Raw genomic sequence first — 18,210 nt, forward strand, 5'->3', positions numbered from 1 at the left:
ACATGCAGCAATTAAATGCTAATGAGAGGTATGCTGCTACTTCGTTATACTTAATTACAGGAAGACAATCACATTATTTCAAAAGATTTAGTGACTACCATTAATCATCAAGGGAATGGTTCTGTAACTACAGTAAACAACTAATCTTACAAATGATTTAGCCACAAAGTCGGGTGTGAAATCAGTCAGAAAGAGGGCCTCTGTTGAAATGTAGCTCTGTTTCCTGATAAGATTTGTTTCTAAGCTTACTTACAGAAACTTCATAATAAATTTCTATAATTTCAAATATTTAAGCCATTAAATCTGCATGCATTAATCTGTTTTGAATAGTTTATATGGATTTACAGTAACAGTGTTCTGCTGAGGGAGAAACAGAGCAATCTGATAGGCAGGAAATCCTGGGAGAATTGGTGACCTTAGATTTACTTTCCAAGCCTTCTGCTGCTTGCCTTACATCACTCTCTCCACACAGACGCTGCAGGAGACATTCTGCATAACAGTGGAGCAATAGCACACAAGCACATATACAACTGCATTTTTACAACTACTATCACCCACAACAGCACATAGAACAAAATCCAAGGGCTGCATTACTTGTATTATTGAAAATATTCCAAGGACCTTTCGGTAGCGAATGTTTGATTTTTGGATTGAAGTTTTGAAGTGGAGATATAGACAAGGCCAAAAAATAACATATTAAAAACATCTTTTAATTTAGCTAATATATCTAAGACCTATCTCAGGTGCTTGTACCTGCAATCTCATTCTTTCGGTCATCACCCAAAGGTCATGACCATAGGTCAGGGTTGGGACATAAATTGAACGTTAAATCGAGAGTTTTGCTTTTCGGCTCAGCTCTCTCTTTACCACAACGGACAGGTACAGAGTCCTCGTTACTGTAGACGGTGCACCAATCCGCCTGTCAATCTCCTGCCCTATCTTTCCCTCACTCGTGAACAAGACCCTGAGATGCTTGAACTCCTCCACTTGAGGCAAGATCTCAATTCCAACCTGGAGAGAGCACTCCACCCTTTTCCAACAAAGTGCCATAGACTCAGATACACCTCCCTGGAGGGGTTGGCGTGCCTACATAAGCCTAGGAGCTATGTTGTTCGGAGCAATAGCCCCTGGTAGGGTCTCAGAAGGCAGATCAGTCCTAAGTGATGGCCCAGACAGAGAGTGATCCATAAGACCCAGATGAAAAGAATAACAAGGACAGTTTCCCTTGCCCAGAGAAGGGTTACCGGGGCCCTAGGGTTACCTAGAGCTAGGCATGTGAGCGCCTGGTGGTAGGACTTTACTCTTGGGGTCCGACCAGGCTTAGTCTGAAGGAGCAACATGGGTCCATTCTCCCATGGGCCCACCACCTGTAGGAGAGGTAGTAAAGTCGCTTCCTGAATAGTTCAGACAGTGGGAAAACCCTGCTGTGATGTTTGATCCTTGCAGTATTTTGACCAGAGCAGGTCATAGATGGTTCATAAGACTCCAGAACTGTGTTAACTTGGGAAATAATGAAATATGATGAATAATGTTAGAATTTCATCTCATAATGAGAAATATTTTATATATTTACTAGATTTAAGATTCATTAATGTGATAAGATTTTGCAGTGTAAGAGTAAATGAAGGTGAACAATGATCAAGAACATCAGGGACATTGTTACAGGTTATCTGTGTGCTCACAGTGAGTATTGTAATTAGACATATACAGCATAATTACTAATTAACTTACTGCTTATTTCTTTTTTACTTATTTTTTTAACCAACAAATCAGGTATACTCACACTGTATTAAAGCCACCAGTGTCAGTATTGAAGGATATTTGGTATACACAGTACTCGCTATTTGTTCACTTATATATAAAATAGAGATTAACTTACAGATGAGCAGTACTGAGAAACATCTACCATACTATTTTCTAACACGTTAGAACTTGCATTTGAGCACCCTTTAAATGAAAGATGAACTGTAAAATGAGGGCTGCTTATGTCATGAAACAACCATGTCAGCAACATTATGGCAGACCATTTCAGCACTGGGTTGCCATAACGACCAGACAGTAGATTGGTGAGATTTGAGGGAATAGGTGGTCCAAAAACATTTTTATTACATAAATTTTGCACTTTCTAACTCCATGGGAGGTTTTCCATTTATATATGAATAAGGCATAATATGTCAGCATTGAGGGCAGCACGGTGGCGCAGCAGGTAGTGTTGCAGTCACACAACTCCAGGGACCTGGAGGTTGTGGGTTCGATTCCCTCTCCAGGTGACTGTCTGTGAGGAGTTTGGTGTGTTCTCCCTGTGTCCGCGTGGGTTTCCTCCGGGGGCTCCGGTTTCCTCCCACAGTCCCAAAAAAACAAACAAAAAAAACACACAGGTCTGTGTGAGTGATGCCCTGTGAAGGACTGGCGCCCCCTCCTGGGTGTATTCCCACCTTGCGCCCAATGATTCCAGGTAGGCTCTGGACCCACCGCGACCCTGAACTGGATAAGCGCTTACAGATAATGAATGAATGAATGTCAGAAAACAGTGAAATGCATTCATTTTTTTGGTTAATAGCTTGGCTGTATTTGGGGTTGCTTTGACATTTTTCATTTGAACGAATATAAAAAAAACAATGTTTTACTAAGAAATTCTTATAAAATTTATTATTTTTACTTTGTCATTATGTGATTTTGCACTTTGTTTAGCTTGAACAGAAGATCAAAAGGAACTAAGGGAATATTGCAGTGTACACTGTACACTCCATCTCTAACTGAATTTAATGACATTAAACAGCATTACTTTAACATTAATAACACTTATCAAAACATTTGTGTATAAATATGTTGAATCTGGCAAAAAGCCTGAGCATCTCTATTTACTGGATCTTTGTGACATCATGCCACTCACCACAGTGACTGCGTCGTTCAGGAGTGACTCGCCAAAGACGATGATGAAAAGTGTCTCGTTTACATGGACCTCTTCAAACACAGCAAGCACAGCCACAGGATCAACTGCTGAGATCAGAGCTCCAAACAGCAGGAACTCCATCAGACCTGCCTCGACTTTATCATCTATACATGATGACACACAAAAATTCACATGGATTATACAGATATTTTTCCATCCTGTATGCTTCTTCAATGGAGATTTCAGCAAGTCATATACACACTGTCAGTTTGTGAACTGATTCAGAAAGGGTGACTTTTGCAAAGCAATGCCAAAAAAGAAACATATCTGGATTGGAAATAAAGCACATTTCAATATAGTTTTCATGAGAGATCAGTGTTTTTCATAGTGATATAACAGAGATCAGAGTGAGAAAATCCATTAGTAATTTCCTCAAAAATAGTAGACTATTATAAATGTTCTGTGTAGATTTCAAATGGGACATAATTATATTTGTGTAATAAATGGAATTAAGAACATTTCTCATTTCCTTTAGCTGGTTTAAAGACTTAACAGCATGTGAAAAAATGCCACCCAGACATGTTAAGATGGTTACAACCATTTTGCCGGAGGGGGTCTTTAGATGGACTTCAGGGTAAAATATGACAAAACAGTCCTTTCAAGTTTCCACATTTAAAGACTCCATACTTGTAAACTCACCAATGACCCCGGCCAGTTTAACTCCATAGAGACAGAACCCTGTGCAGAAGGCATTCCACAGAGTCCCCACCACAGCATACATCAAGATGGCGCCCAAGTTGTCGAAGAAGAGGCGGGAAGGCATGAAATACCCAGCATCCCCTACTATAGTCGGCAACAGGAAGAGGAAAAATAGTCCTGGGTCTAGCTGATAGAGCTGCTTCTTGCTGGCGATGAGGACTACGCCGCCTAGGGCCAGACCCAGCAAGATCAGCATGCAGCTCTCGGGGACCACAGTGGTGAACCGCTTAGAGAAGTGGAATACTAGGAGAAAAAAAAAAACAAACAAACAAAAATTAGCCACAGGTGTAGGTCTGTACCTAGAGGAAGAAGGAGATTTACTTAATATTTCTGTAGTTTCTTGTCGACAAAAACAAGGCCAGATGGAAAGACAGATGAGATATTAGCTTTATTTTCTTGCTGGTAGAATATTTTACTATAATCACATGTCTCCTCTTGAGTTTTAATTGGGATCTAAATGAAGACATTTGTAGTGCTGCTCAGATTTGTCAATCATTGTTTATCTCTCATTTTACTCCCTCTGCTAAACATCTCTGCTTTACATCTCTTTTCAATTTTGTCTTATACATTTCATTTTAAGAATCACCATTGGTCCTGCTGAATGTTTAAAGAGCATCAGATACCATTCGTTTTACCAATCACTGAACATAGCATTTAACTAACCTTGACTGCTAACATATTCATTCATTCATTCATTCATTCATTCATTCATTCATCTACTGTAACTGCTTTGTGGTGGGTCCAGAGCCTCCTTGAAATCATTGGGCGCAAGGCTGGAACACACATTAGAGAGAGTGCCAGTCCAATACATTGTATCCTACACACACCCATTCACTCATATACACCTATGGACATGTGGTTTTGGACTTTAGGAGAACACCTACAGTCACAGACAGACTGTACCCCAGAACCCTGAGGCTGTGTGACAACAAAACTACCTGTTGCACCACTGTGCCACCCCTCCACTTTATTCGTGACTACATTCATTATGAGTTCCATCAAGAATAAAAAAGCCACGCAAAAGCATGAGCATCGATTTGTTCTGCTCAGGCTGATAATATTTTATCCAAAAGTATATGTGAGTTTTGATTTCATTGTGAGAGACCATTAATACACAGGCTTTTTTATAATAAAGTGACTATTTTAATTTTGAATACTACTCATCTTTTATTATAAAATGAAAAAAGAGTAGGAGAATATTTGAATTACAATCAAATGTTACAAAAAATGCTTTAAAACTTGTGTGTTCATCTTATACATTTAAAAATATTGTTTTTATTTACATTTATTATTGCCTAGAGGTTTAGAACATGATTATATGCTGTGGGTATCAAAGTACCCACATTTAGGCCACAGCTGTAGGATGAACTCACCATGAACAGGCATTAATAGCAAATCACATTCATCCTCAATACACAGGGGACATTTGTTTGATTCCTATCAGTTCTCATATCACGTTATGAGAAGCCATTTACTAGTAAAGCGAAATGGAATAAAGTGATTTGTGTTGTGTTCAGAATATAGGGAAGCTGAGTGGAGCTAAACTTGTTTAAGAAGATGAAACCTCTAGGGCACCTGGCTGCTGAGCTGCTGCCAAGGAAAGACACCTGGGAGGAAAGAGATGGAGGAAAGAAGCCGAGACACATGACTGTGAAACCAGGTTACATTTAGATAGTTCCTTGCTTTTATACGAATCTGTCTTTGTGCTGCCTGTTAGAACACACATTTGTTTATTCAAGGTTATATTTGAGACCCCACAAAACCGTATATAAAGATTTTCCATTCAGTGTAAAACATGTCTTCTGACTTTTTCAGTGTAGTAAAACAAAGACGTGACGAAGAAGCGGCTCCAGTTCACAAGCAAACCCTTAAAGCATCTTAAAGTATCTCACAGTAAACAGAAACTGGCTTTGATTTAAAATTCATACTGGGCTCAGATTTGGCTGTGGCAAGCCCTGGAAGGAGAAGGCTGGAGGCAGGAGAGGTTCAGCTCTCAGGCCATTTATTTCAAGCAAGCACCATTGAAAATAATAAATAAGAACAATTTTTGTCCCAGCAAAAAATATCTCTGGGTTTGAAGCTCCAGGTGTCTCCTGGTCTCATTACCTCAAAAGGCAGGTGGAGCATGGCCAATGGCGAGGCTTTAGCTAGCACCTTCGGTATGTCTTCAAGGGGGTCAGGGCAAAACAGCCTTGTTTTTATTATTTAAATAGGTTTGGTGTTATATTTTAGCACTGATTCCTGCACAGGGGCGGCATGGCGGCGCAGCAGGTAGTGTCGCAGTCACACAGCTCCAGGGACCTGGAGGTTGTGGGTTCAATTCCCGCTCCGGGTGACTGTCTGTGAGGAGTTGGTGTGTTCTCCCCGTGTCCGCGTGGGTTTCCTCCGGGTGCTCCGGTTTCCTCCCACAGTCCCAAAAAAAAACAAAAAACACACACGTGTGTGTGATGCCCTGTGAAGGACTGGCGCCCCCTCCAGGGTGTATTCCCACCTTGCGCCCAATGATTCCAGGTAGGCTCTGGACCCACCGTGACCCTGAACTGGATAAGGGTTACAGATAATGAATGAATGAATGAATGTCAGAAAACAGTGAAATCCAGGTTTACAGTTCTGATTCAGATGCATTAATTTTTTTGGTTAATAGCTTGGCTGTATTTGGGGTTGCTTTGACATTTTTCATTTGAACGAATATAAAAAAAAACAATGTTTTACTAAGAAATTCTTATAAAATTTATTATTTTTACTTTGTCATTGTGTGATTTTGCACTTTGTTTAGCTTGAACAGTCCAAAAACACACGTTGCAGGTGGATTGGCGACTCAAAAGTGTCCGTAGGTGTGTGTGTGTGTCTGTAATTAAAACAGGACTATGTTAATGTATTAATCTATTTTAAAGAACTCCCATTGCTGACAATGGGAGCATCTATTCCTGTCATGTGGCATGGTGGCTTAGTGGTTAGCACGCTTGCCTCTCTGCGTTGGGATCTTGAGTTCAAGTCTGAGTTTTTCAAGTTTCCATATTCTCCCAGTGTCAGCGAATTGGCCTCTCTAATAACTGTCCTGGTGTGTAAATGAATGTGTGTGTGCCCAGATATGGATTGGCGCTCTATCCTGGGTGAAACTCTAGTGAAACCCTGATGCAGTCCTCCAAGTGGAAGGTCGTTCCTAGTCGAGAGCACGCTGTGCACATTTGGCTGCCACTTCTTGCCAGTGTTTGTGTGAATTGAATGTGGAGTGTTGATTGTAAAGCCTCCTTGGGTTTGTAGAAAGGCAATATATAAGTGGAATGTTAAATAAATAAATAAATAAATAAATAAATAAATACATTTTCAGTGGAAGTCAGTCTAAAGGGAACTGATTCCAAGTCATTTTGATACAGTTCTATTGGTCCATTCTTCATAACATTTTCACACAATGTGAAGGACCACTGCAAACTAAGTAGAGACAAAAATGGAGATACAAGTTTTCATTGGACAGCAATGATATGAACTTATGGGCACCTTGCTCAATGCCAATTGTGGTGAGAAAGCTCCAAAGCATGTATATATTTCTCCACTGTGCACCCGGAGGAAACCCACACTGACACTGGGAGAACACGCCAACTCCTCACAGACAGTCGCCCAGAGCGGGAATCGAACCCACAACCTCCAGGTCCCTGGAGCTGTGTGACTGCGACACTAATATATATATATATATATATATATGTTTTAGACTATTTTGAATTGGAAATCCTCTTTAAAAGCAAAGAGAAGAAAGAACAAGAAAAAAAGTGTTGACAGAGGTGAGTGGTTACAGTAATCCGACCTCATGTCTATAGCTCTATAGCGGAAAAGGGGATTAATGTTAATTTTGATTAAAATTTCCAGTACAGTGGTAATGATTTTTGCAAGTAATATGAGCTAGCTTCCGGAGAAACTGAGAACAAATTATAAACCAATTTACAAACGTTCAGCATGAGAAATTGTGTTCACTGAATAAAAACCTTAATGCCAGCCCTGCTTAAGAGACAACATATGGAGAATTATAACCAGAGCATAAGAAGATCAATAATTATGAACATAAGGCAAGTGCAATATATTGTTTTCTTATCATCATCGCAGCATGATATGGCCACTTACCCATAATGAACACTAATAAATTATAGACATTTCTGTGGCGTGAGTACACTAACACGTCTCACATTTCAGATGAGTCTTCGGTGAGTGTGCCTCTGAATGACACAATACAAAAACACAAACACACACACATGCTCTGACAAATGTATGCTAATATTTCATCCAAAATATGGCAGGCTGGGTTTATTCACACAACACAGCAATGTCGTGCATCGTGTTCCTTCATGCTGCATTTGTAATATGTAGGAATTTAAACTAAATATGGTTTATATTTGTGAAATACACCTGTAATGGAATTGTCATGTAAAGATTTATGCAAATTATTGGTCCCCATAGTAAAATGACATTCCATTTTTATACCTACATTACAAATGAAATGAAATGTTTTGAGTAAAGTTCACATCATCCACAAATAAAATTTCTAGACATTTTAATGCAAAATTACCATTCTCCTCCAAGGACTGTGAGCTGTCTGATAGTCCATTTGTGGCAGTTCAAAAAAGAATGCAGCTGGGTTCACATGTTTCAGAGGAAACATGTGCAAGTAGGCTATTGTACACAGTGAATCTACCTACTGACATGTGTTTTTTGTTGTGGGAGGAAACCCACACAGACATGAGGAGAACACACCAAACTCCTGACAGGCCGTGAACTACTGGGGGGATTGAACACAGGAGCTGTAATGTGGCAACATTAACTTTAGCACCACCATGGGCCCTGGAATTTGCAATGAGTACAAAAAATCTGAATGAAATTTGAGGTTAAAAAAAATAAATAAATAAATCATGGTACCAAAAATCTACATGCCTGCTTAATAAACTCTTCCATCCATACCTTTGACCTTCATGCCATACCTGCATCCACACTTACATCTGTTTGTGTTGTTTACTTAATCACCTAATTGCCTTGTAATCATATTCAGCGCGCCTCTGAATTTCAATATCAATATCAGTGAAAAATACCAACTTAATCCTCAGGAATGTTCTTGAAAACAAGCTGGAGTACAGAGATAGTATCAGACCATGTTCCGACTGACTAAAGATAAGACCATGCTGAGGTCTACACAGTGTAATATCCGTGTTATTAAATTAAGTTCCATGGAAAAGGTTCTGTGACAGAAAGACCTGCACAGTCTTACTTCTTCTCTTGCAGACAGCCTTACTTTGCACATATTTCAGTAGAACAAAACAGCAAAATATATGACTCAACAGGAAAGCCAATAGAATGCCAGACTTCATTAAACATGGTGTGCAGATTCCATTCAGGCTTGTTTATCACTTACGTCATTCAAAGCAAGGGTAAATGAAAAGGAATGAGGATATAAAGTAAAGATGTACAATGGCAATGTAGTCATCTATTTACCTTGCTTTCTTGGGTCTGCTTTAATATACTGTGTCATCTTCAATTTTGAAATAGATAGATTCTGTATTAACTTCATTTTAATGATGCTGTAAGTTGCTCTCATTTTTTGTGAATATCTGACAGCTTAGTACACCATTTCACATACATTAAAAAAATTATATATATATATATATATATATATATATATAATTTTTACACACACACACAAGTTGTACACAAGTTTAGCATTATAGAATCATTTTTATACTAATGTGCAAGTGAAAATGTTTTGTATTGCTACTAAACATTGATTCCAAACTTTCTAGAGGTAGCATATATATATATATGTAGTGACCTATCACTACATATGTATTACACAGCAATCCTAGTGACAGTAACTAAGTCAAGAGCAGTAATTCTGTAGTACTAGTAGAATCAGTGAGTAAATGAGCATCTAATTTACAGTCTGAGCAGCACAGCAGGATGAGTCAGCTAATGACAACAAGAGTTTTCTTCCTCACATCAAAGATTATTAGCAAGGAACTATATGCCCTGTCCTGAAAGTTAAAATGGAGAAAGAAAAAGATAGGAGAAATCGTTAGAGGAGAGAGAGAGAGAGAGAGAGAGAGAGAGAGAGAGAGAGAGAGAGAGAGATCTAATGTGCAGAGAGGATCAGAAAGGTAATGAGAGAGTCTATTGGCAGTAATTATTCATGGTTTTCATGGACAGAACGATTAGACCATGACAAGCACACGCACACACACACACACACACACACACACAACTCTACCAGGGACACATCAGTCACCCCATGTGATTCATTCACGAGAGAACACAAAAAACACACCTCTGTCTCTGTTACACACAACCACAGAGCATATTGTACAATTATCTCATATATACATCTAGTACATTATCTTCATAAACCTTGAATTTATTTCATTTCCATTCATTTCCTATAAGTAAAAACTATTCATGTTCAGGGTTAGGAATAAAGCAGAAACGTATTAGAAGATTACTGTATTTTCTACTTCTCGAAATCCAAGTTATCCCAAACTCATCCAGTGATGTTATTCCTGGTCTCCTGAGTGGCCAGTTCAGTTTCCTCCAGGAGCTATACATCCTTTTAGACCCATAGTGTTGGGTTGTCTTCTCACAGCATGGACAGAAACACTTGTGGATGTTTTATAAAAGCCATAATAAGGCTTTATTTTCTCCTGTGTTTCAAAGTTTAAGTGTACTATTTTTTTTTTCTTTAGATGGAGAAAATTTTAAAACATTTTAAGGTATTGTATGGTTGATAGGAGTCTCTCTCTCTCTTTTATACATCTGTCAACACTTTTTTTTTTCCAAATCCAGTTTTGGAAATAGTTTTTCATAGTTCTTTCTTTTCACTTTCCATCCCATATCCAACAGGTTTGACCTATGCCCAATTTACAAAGAAATTTATCCTGAAAAATTAATACATTTAATAATAAATGACCCTTTTTACTGGTAGTAAAATGAAGGCTTGTCCGTGATTTAAACAGCAGTGTGAACAAAGGAGCTTTCATGAATGACTAACACTAATAATAAAGAAGACCTTCAAAAGCGTGGGTTAAAAAGCCAATGGTCCCTCTTAGGCCCTGTTTTCAAGCAAAGGAGTGATAGAGATGAGAGAAAGAGAGCAAGCGAAACAGAAATGCAATTTTTATCCATCATGGCCAGCCCTGACCACTCTTTCCCAAACACACACACACACACACACACACACACAGGCTTTTAAGCAATTTCTCTAGAGTGGCCGAGCAATTAAAGCACTGGCCTGCTTCCTTGAATAAGGCAGTAGATAAGACCAATACTGCTTGTAATAAAAAGCTACCTCACAATTAAACACCCTATTAAGTAAACCCTCGCAGTCTTTATCAATGTTTATGGAAAATTCACTAGGTCTGCTGGACGCCAGGCATTTCCAGGCATTTATGAAGAGCTCTAATAACAGACTGAATAACAGTCATAAATTTTAAATTCAGTATGTTAGCATCTGATCTGGGATCTGCTTGGATTTGGGTATTATTTTCTAATGAACATGAATGTTTGGGAATGGGGATTTATCAATAATCAACATACAAATTCTGCAAATTCAAGAGATTTGTGAATGTAGCTGCTGTATGTGTACAGCATGCAACAATAAATGGCCAGCAACCATAGGTTAAACACCTGTTGTTTGAGCATTTTTATTTGACTTGTAATATATCATTAGACTTACGATGCCTGCATCTGTTTTGAATATTCAGTATAACAACTATTCACATCATTTACACATCAAAAACCCACAAAAACGGAGATACACGTTTTTCTTTGGACAGCAATGATGTTATAAATATTTTCAACATGCTCCCTGGCATTGCAGCAAGGCAACTGAATAAGGCAGGAGTGGGGAGCATAGGCAGGAGGCACACTGCACAAATGTTGCAGTTTAATATTTTACTGAATGGAATTATTTACATTTTCCTACCACAGATATAGGTAAGGTCAGTTGTTTCTATGCAGGCCCACTCCACTTGGTCACTTTCATAACTAGATGTCCATGAAAACAATGAACACAAGCATGCAATCTGTCATTTTCTTCAATGATTCTTTAACACATTATGAAAAAGCTCACCTACACCGCCACCGTAAGACAATTAGTCCTATGCTTTGATTTTACAGACAAGTGGAGTGTAAAACAGACATTGCAGTGCACGTTTTCCTTGCTTGTGTTTGATTGCTTGTGCGTTTGAAGTCCATTACAGGACACTGTGGCCTGAACAGGAAGCTCTAGAGAACAAAACAATAAAAAGATGAAAGAATAAGCATGAAAGAGAGATATCATTATTCCAGTTCTCCAGGACCAGGAGCTGGATGACCATCGGGGGTCCAGCAGGTGGCTCTTCCACACCTGCTCAATCTCTAACTGATCTACGGCCCTGCTCTCTTCCCATAGCAACAATTCACCTGTCTGTATTATGGGCTGCAGATTGCTCACTCTAAGCCTCGAAGGGTCATAACAGCACAGAATAGCAAAAGCAAATCTAATTGTACTGATTTCTTTTCCATTTCCACAGGAAGCCTCCTGGTCTAGCTGAGAACACCTTACAACTGTCCAAATTCCCTTTGGAGTCGTTGCTCAGCACCACACCTCGTCAGGGTCACAGTAGGGCAAGGACAGTAAATATTGACCTTGGTTTTGTTTTGTATTAATTGCTGTAATGAGCTGACAATATTAGTATGGCTATTTATGAAAATAAATCAACAAATTATTTTATTCAAGATTATTTAATCAGTGGAAATCATTTTAAAGCTTACTTTTAATTCAACTAAAAAAAAGAATAATAATAAACAAATAATTAAGATCAACTAAGCTGCGGTGCATTATCACCTCCAACAAAAAACTCTTACGCATTTAAGATTTTGGTAAATATTCAGCATATTCTGGTCAGTAAGTTATTCCAAAGGAAATAAAGGATCAGGAAAGGAATATCATCGGTAATCATTTGTAACACAAGAGCATCTCTGCAAAAAGGAATCAGGGGAAATCAGGCACAATAATCCATCCATCCATCCATTATCTGTAACCGCTTATCCAATTTAGGGTTGCGGGGGGTCCAGAGCCTACCTGGAATCATCGGGCGCAAGGCGGGAATACACCCTGGAGGGGGCAGGCACAATAATCATTTTATCTTGATTGTTTTCACAATCACTTGAAGCCAAAATTGTAATTGAAAATAAAATTCGATAAATCGCTCAGTGCTACATTTCTCAGTCAGGTCCAATTCCATGGTCAGTAAATATATTACGACTTTACCAATGTGTAACACATTTCAAAGTCTGTACCATCTCTATTAAAGGCCAAGCACCAGCTATATGAAAGGGTCAAACAGATAAATACAGTGGAATTTGAGTTCCTAATTTGTGTTTAATGATAGTCAGAAAACACGTTATTTCTTACTAATTCAAGGAATAAGGTTTAAAAGACCGTTGGTCCCTCCGCTCCCCCCCACCCCAAACGGTGTTCGGAAACTCTAATAGACGTCTTGCCTGTGACGTAGATGGTGGACAACAACTCTAGAAGTCGCACTTAATTTAATGCAAAATGACCAAAATGTGTGTTGTTTTTGGCTGAAATAATTCAATGTACAGTGTGACATCTGTGCACAAATGGCCCAAAGATCCCAAAATATCCAGAAAATGGACTAAATTTGTCAACTTTAAACAGGCACTTTGGAAAGGACCATCCACTCACTCCGTTATCTGTAGCTCATTTCATTGGCGCTTTTCCAACAATATGGGCATGTAAGGACACCAATGAAAGGTGTTCAAGAGCCTCTGTAACATGGAGGTAAACAGGGTAAGGACACTTACTTCGCCTGTTTTAGTTGGTGTTAGTTAACATTAGCTTGACTACGTAGCTGCATTACGGAGGTTTATAGTGTCGGATGAATTCGAGTTCGACTTCGATCACATTTACAAGAATAACGGTACCTCTAAATTTGAGTTTAGCTTATTGCTAGGCTATTGTCATGAATAATGTTTGTTATTTAGCTAGATACTGTCATAACAGTCAGTCATAACGGTGTTTTACCGCAGCATTGTTCAGCTGTTGTCCACCAGTGACGTCACGGTTGCGTTCAAGAATTTCCGTAGCGAGCTCGGGTTTTTCCGTCAGTTTAATAAAATTGTCAGTTTTAAAGCCAATTAAGCTGCTATTTTCATTTTAATTCATACTTATAAATGTCAGTAACTAAAATAATGTGTAATATTCATGGAATGAATTCATTAAGTGGTGCTTAGCCTTTAATATGACAAGATGTCACATAAGGCCACATACAAACACTTTGAGCTGCATCACTTCCTGACATGTGTTCAAGTTCATAAACAGGGTTTGTGAAAGAAAATTATTTTCAATAGAATGAGAGGCTCTGGAGTAACCACACGAGCCAAAGGTCACTATGCCCAATGACAAGTGTCAAGTAAAAAAGGTAAAAAAGCCCCTCAGCACTGGGCTTTTAAGCAATAAAACTGTGATTACTGGAGCGATGAAGCTACATCCAATCTACATGCGATCAAATACTCACATCAATGATTTGATTTTTGAGTTGAGCCCATTTAGAGTAATGCTTTATTGAAGTAAGGGGGAGTATTACTGCAACAAAGGGCAACAAACACCTATTAATATATTTCATTGATGAGAAACTCTTGAAGGTTTTGTGTAGTTGTGATGGATAGTGCCCACAAACTTTTACCCATATCCTGTAAAAGAACAGTTAGTTATCTGATCTTATAAAGACTCTGTGCATAACCTCTTTCTCAGTTTTGAACGCTGGACGTGTATTCAATAGCTACAACATTGAAATTCAGGAGAGAACCTTGCAGGTGCTTGGGGTAATGTGTTTCTGTGGGCTCCTTCTCCTAATACCAAATGCGAGGCAAATATTCACGGCGAATTTTGAATGGTGTTTCCTTTAGGGGAATGGAGACAGTAGAGTCGTCTGAAATAGAACACGTCTCTGCCTGGCTCATGAAAAACAGAGTGGGCCAATCGCCCAACAGACGCCCACGTGAACAAAACAGCCCACCAGCCAAACAGGAGAATAAAATGGGAGTGGGGTTAAGAGAAAATGAGAGGCTAAAAGGTACCATGCAGGATATGTAGTGAATGAAAGATGAGGTGTGAGATCAGATGGAACAGCAGTGTTTTTCGGACTCATTTTACACTTGCAAATGATCAGAAGCATGAAGGAGACAGAAGGTGTCCTCCAGCACGAGCCTCTACATTAATCCACCAATGTGTGGTCCCTCTCCGCTGCCAATGTTCTTCTGTTTCTCTATCATGACAAAAGCTGGATTCAGTCATGATCAATCTGTCATTGAGTAAGTGCTTTCCTGGGCATTTGTAGCAGGCCTGATCTCTCACCTTGAGGGTAGGAGCATAGCCAAACACAGCGCCTCTGCTGGCTGGAAATGGGTCATACTCAATCATAGGATGCAGCCCTTCCTGTACAGGGGCTCCTAAAAACACAACCACCACACTTGGAGTGATGCCAAAGTGGTAGGAACACTGTGCTCTCATTGTTAAAATGAGACAGAAGAGTCTGTCTCATTATAGAGTACAACAATTAGAGCAGGAGTTAAATGCATGAGTTAATCACTAGGGTCACTCAGTCACTTCAAAAAACTATAAAAGCTTTACACTTAGAATTGCTTTCCATTTAGATTTGGCCAATGTTTCCAACCAATATTTTATGACATATTTATTATACCCTCAGGAGCAGAATGGATACATGATGCTGATCTACTACTACTTTTTATTAATTTTACTGTGGAAATAAATGTCATATTTCTCTGTAAAATCTTTTCAGGTATGTGCAGTCTACATTTTATCATGTTATATATGTTTATGCATTGGCATAGGTTTTGGCAACAGCAGAAATGTGGATGAACCATATCAGACAAAGGAAAGCTTTGGTTTGCAGTTGCTGTATCAGTGAATCCATAAATACACAATATGTCCAAAGATTTGTTGAAAGCTATTCATAACATATTTCTTCTGAAATCACCACTATTCAATGAAGGTCTGTGCCTGCTTTTTATTAGTAGCATCCTCTATGCTTCTGGGAAGGCTCTGCACTAGATATTTGATCACTGCCGTGGGGATTTGATTGCCTTCAGCCACAAGCATGTGGATAATTAGTTCTGGATCACAAACACCAGTCCAGCTTGTCCCAAAGGTATTGAATCGAACTCCATCTCTTCAAGGAATGTTGTTCCCTTGCTCCACATCCCAGTGCAAGAGTAATTTGTCCCTCAAGCTGACATTCTGTGTTGGTACAGTGACCTTTGGGTCATGTGCAGTTGCTTCAGAGTATTTCAGTTTATCATCAGTCTTTTCTAAAGAGATTATATGAGCCATGTGTGTGCAACTGTCAGCTTTCTCAGCAGGTAAAAAAGTCATATTAAAACTAAAAGCAGAAAGATAAACAGAAATTTTGCCCTAGGCCTCGCACAAAATATACAATAGAATCACTTTTTTAAAGCTTTACAGATTTAAGAATTAAGCTGTAATAAACATAACATCTTTTATAAGGCATTCATTATAACAGTGGAAATAAAGTCTCAAGCCTAGTAATCTGATCATTCATTTTCAGTAATAATTTATAATGTTAAAAAGCCACTGATTAATAAATAACAGTACAACCAAATAAATAAATAAATTTTAAAATGTAAATATTATATACACAATAAAATATATAATAATATGTAGCCTTGGAAATCAACGCACTTATTGAAAAGAATATTATTTGCTGCTGTGGTAACCATAGACACAGTGAACCAATCAGAGAGCAGAGAGGGAAACAGAAAGCAGAGAGGCTTTGTCCCAAATCATGTACATATGCACTGTAGATACTACACTAACTGACTCTCCTGAGTGTAGTGCTTTTGGTGGCAGTTTGATGTTAAAACACAGCAAGAGACATCAAAAAGTGGGGCTCTACATGAGAATCTCAGCAGTTTTAATGGTCCCTTGTGAGAGTCTAATTTCAAACACTTCTCCATGCTCATTGTTTCAGTTTTCAGTACACACCCAACATACTTTAAATAATTATAACTACCACCTACTAACTATCCACTAACTTACACCTATAAAACCTTTAGCTAACATAACAACTAACAGTGTACGCAGTAACTATTACCTTCCAATTATTTCCAACAATAAATAACAACTAACACATAATAACAACCTAACAGCTAACATCTACCACCACTACTCAAGCAAAGATCTTACAGCTGACACTCATTATCACCTATGATCACAGCTAACACCTGTCATAAACTGTCCAATTAACACATAACATCACCTGGACTCCAACTAACTACAACTAATATAAACTACAACTAATACCTAATATCACATATAAACTACAACTAACGGCTAACATGACCTGTGACCAACAGCTAACACCTAACGTCCCCTATACACTTGGGGCAGCTATGGGTTAACATTAATGAAGTGGGCTTGGGACTGGAAGGTCACCAGCTATATTCCTGTGACTGGTAGGAAAATTGGGGGTGGATGGAGTGAAGGAACAGCACTGTCCTCCTCCATCCACGACTGAGTTGCCCTTAAGCAAGGCACCTAACTCCCAACTGCTCCCCATGATGGCTGCCTGACACTCCAGGTGTGTGTGAGCACTCTGCGAACCCACTAGTGAGTGAGTTTGTGTGTGTGTGTGTTTTCACTGCCATGGATAGGTTAAATGTGGAAGACACATTTAATTTTACTTTGTACAATGATAAATAAATGTACATTTATGTGTACTTTAAACTTCCAATAACAAGTGACCAACAACACAGAACATCACATAAAACTACAACACCACATATCACGTCTGACCAACAGATAACACCTGTGAACTACTGTTTAATTAAGAGCTGCTATATCCCACTGACATCTATGACCCCTCACTGTTTCCTGAAGTTTCCCCCAGGGACTCAGAGAGGAACCAGTATTCCCGTTTCTCCGGTGTGTTTCCACAATGTATTTATGGTCCGTGGGGTTTACTCACAGATTTTGGCCACGCTGGCCACCAGCAGCCAGATGGCGATGACATAGGGGGTCTGTACGTAGCTCCATTCCCACTGCACAATCTTGTAACCCCCGCCTCCATGGTGATGGGTCTCTCCGCCGTCTCCGTGCTCCTCGGGCTGTCCGGCGGCGGAGAGCTCCGCGATGCTCATCAGCAGGAGGAGGAGGGGGAGCCCGGTGAAGCGGAGCATGATCCACAGCCGCGCCACTACAGCATCATCTGATCCCCGCTCCGCCGCCCACCGCCCCGCGCCGTGCTTTTATTGAGCACGCGGTGGGACGCCCCGCTCCCGGAGCCACAGCACCGACACCTCCGCCGCCGGTAAGGAGGTACAGCGGGGCGGAGCGTCCGACACACACACACACACACACACACACACACGAGGAGGAGGAGTCAGAATGTGATGACGGCTAAATAAATAAAAAAATACACGCACACACACTATATCTATCTATCTATCTATCTATATATATATATATATATATATATATATATATA

General features: G+C 39.4%; 1 protein-coding gene across 1 annotated transcript in view; it reads right to left on the minus strand.

Annotated features, from left to right (window-relative positions):
* Positions 1-17,920, minus strand: part of LOC136676486 (sodium/hydrogen exchanger 5-like) — a 33,810-nt gene extending 15,890 nt beyond the window's left edge. Inside the window, exons 1-3 of the mRNA XM_066653554.1 lie at positions 17,692-17,920; positions 3,593-3,895; positions 2,894-3,057 (exon numbers count right to left, since the gene is read on the minus strand). Of these exons, the coding sequence (XP_066509651.1) occupies positions 2,894-3,057; positions 3,593-3,895; positions 17,692-17,902 (678 nt within the window). The 5' untranslated portion in view covers positions 17,903-17,920. The remainder of the gene's footprint in view (positions 1-2,893; positions 3,058-3,592; positions 3,896-17,691) is intronic.
* Positions 17,921-18,210: the final 290 nt, after the last annotated feature.

The sequence above is a fragment of the Hoplias malabaricus genome, chromosome X2 (genome assembly GCF_029633855.1).
Source record: "Hoplias malabaricus isolate fHopMal1 chromosome X2, fHopMal1.hap1, whole genome shotgun sequence".
NCBI classification, from domain to species: domain Eukaryota; kingdom Metazoa; phylum Chordata; class Actinopteri; order Characiformes; family Erythrinidae; genus Hoplias; species Hoplias malabaricus.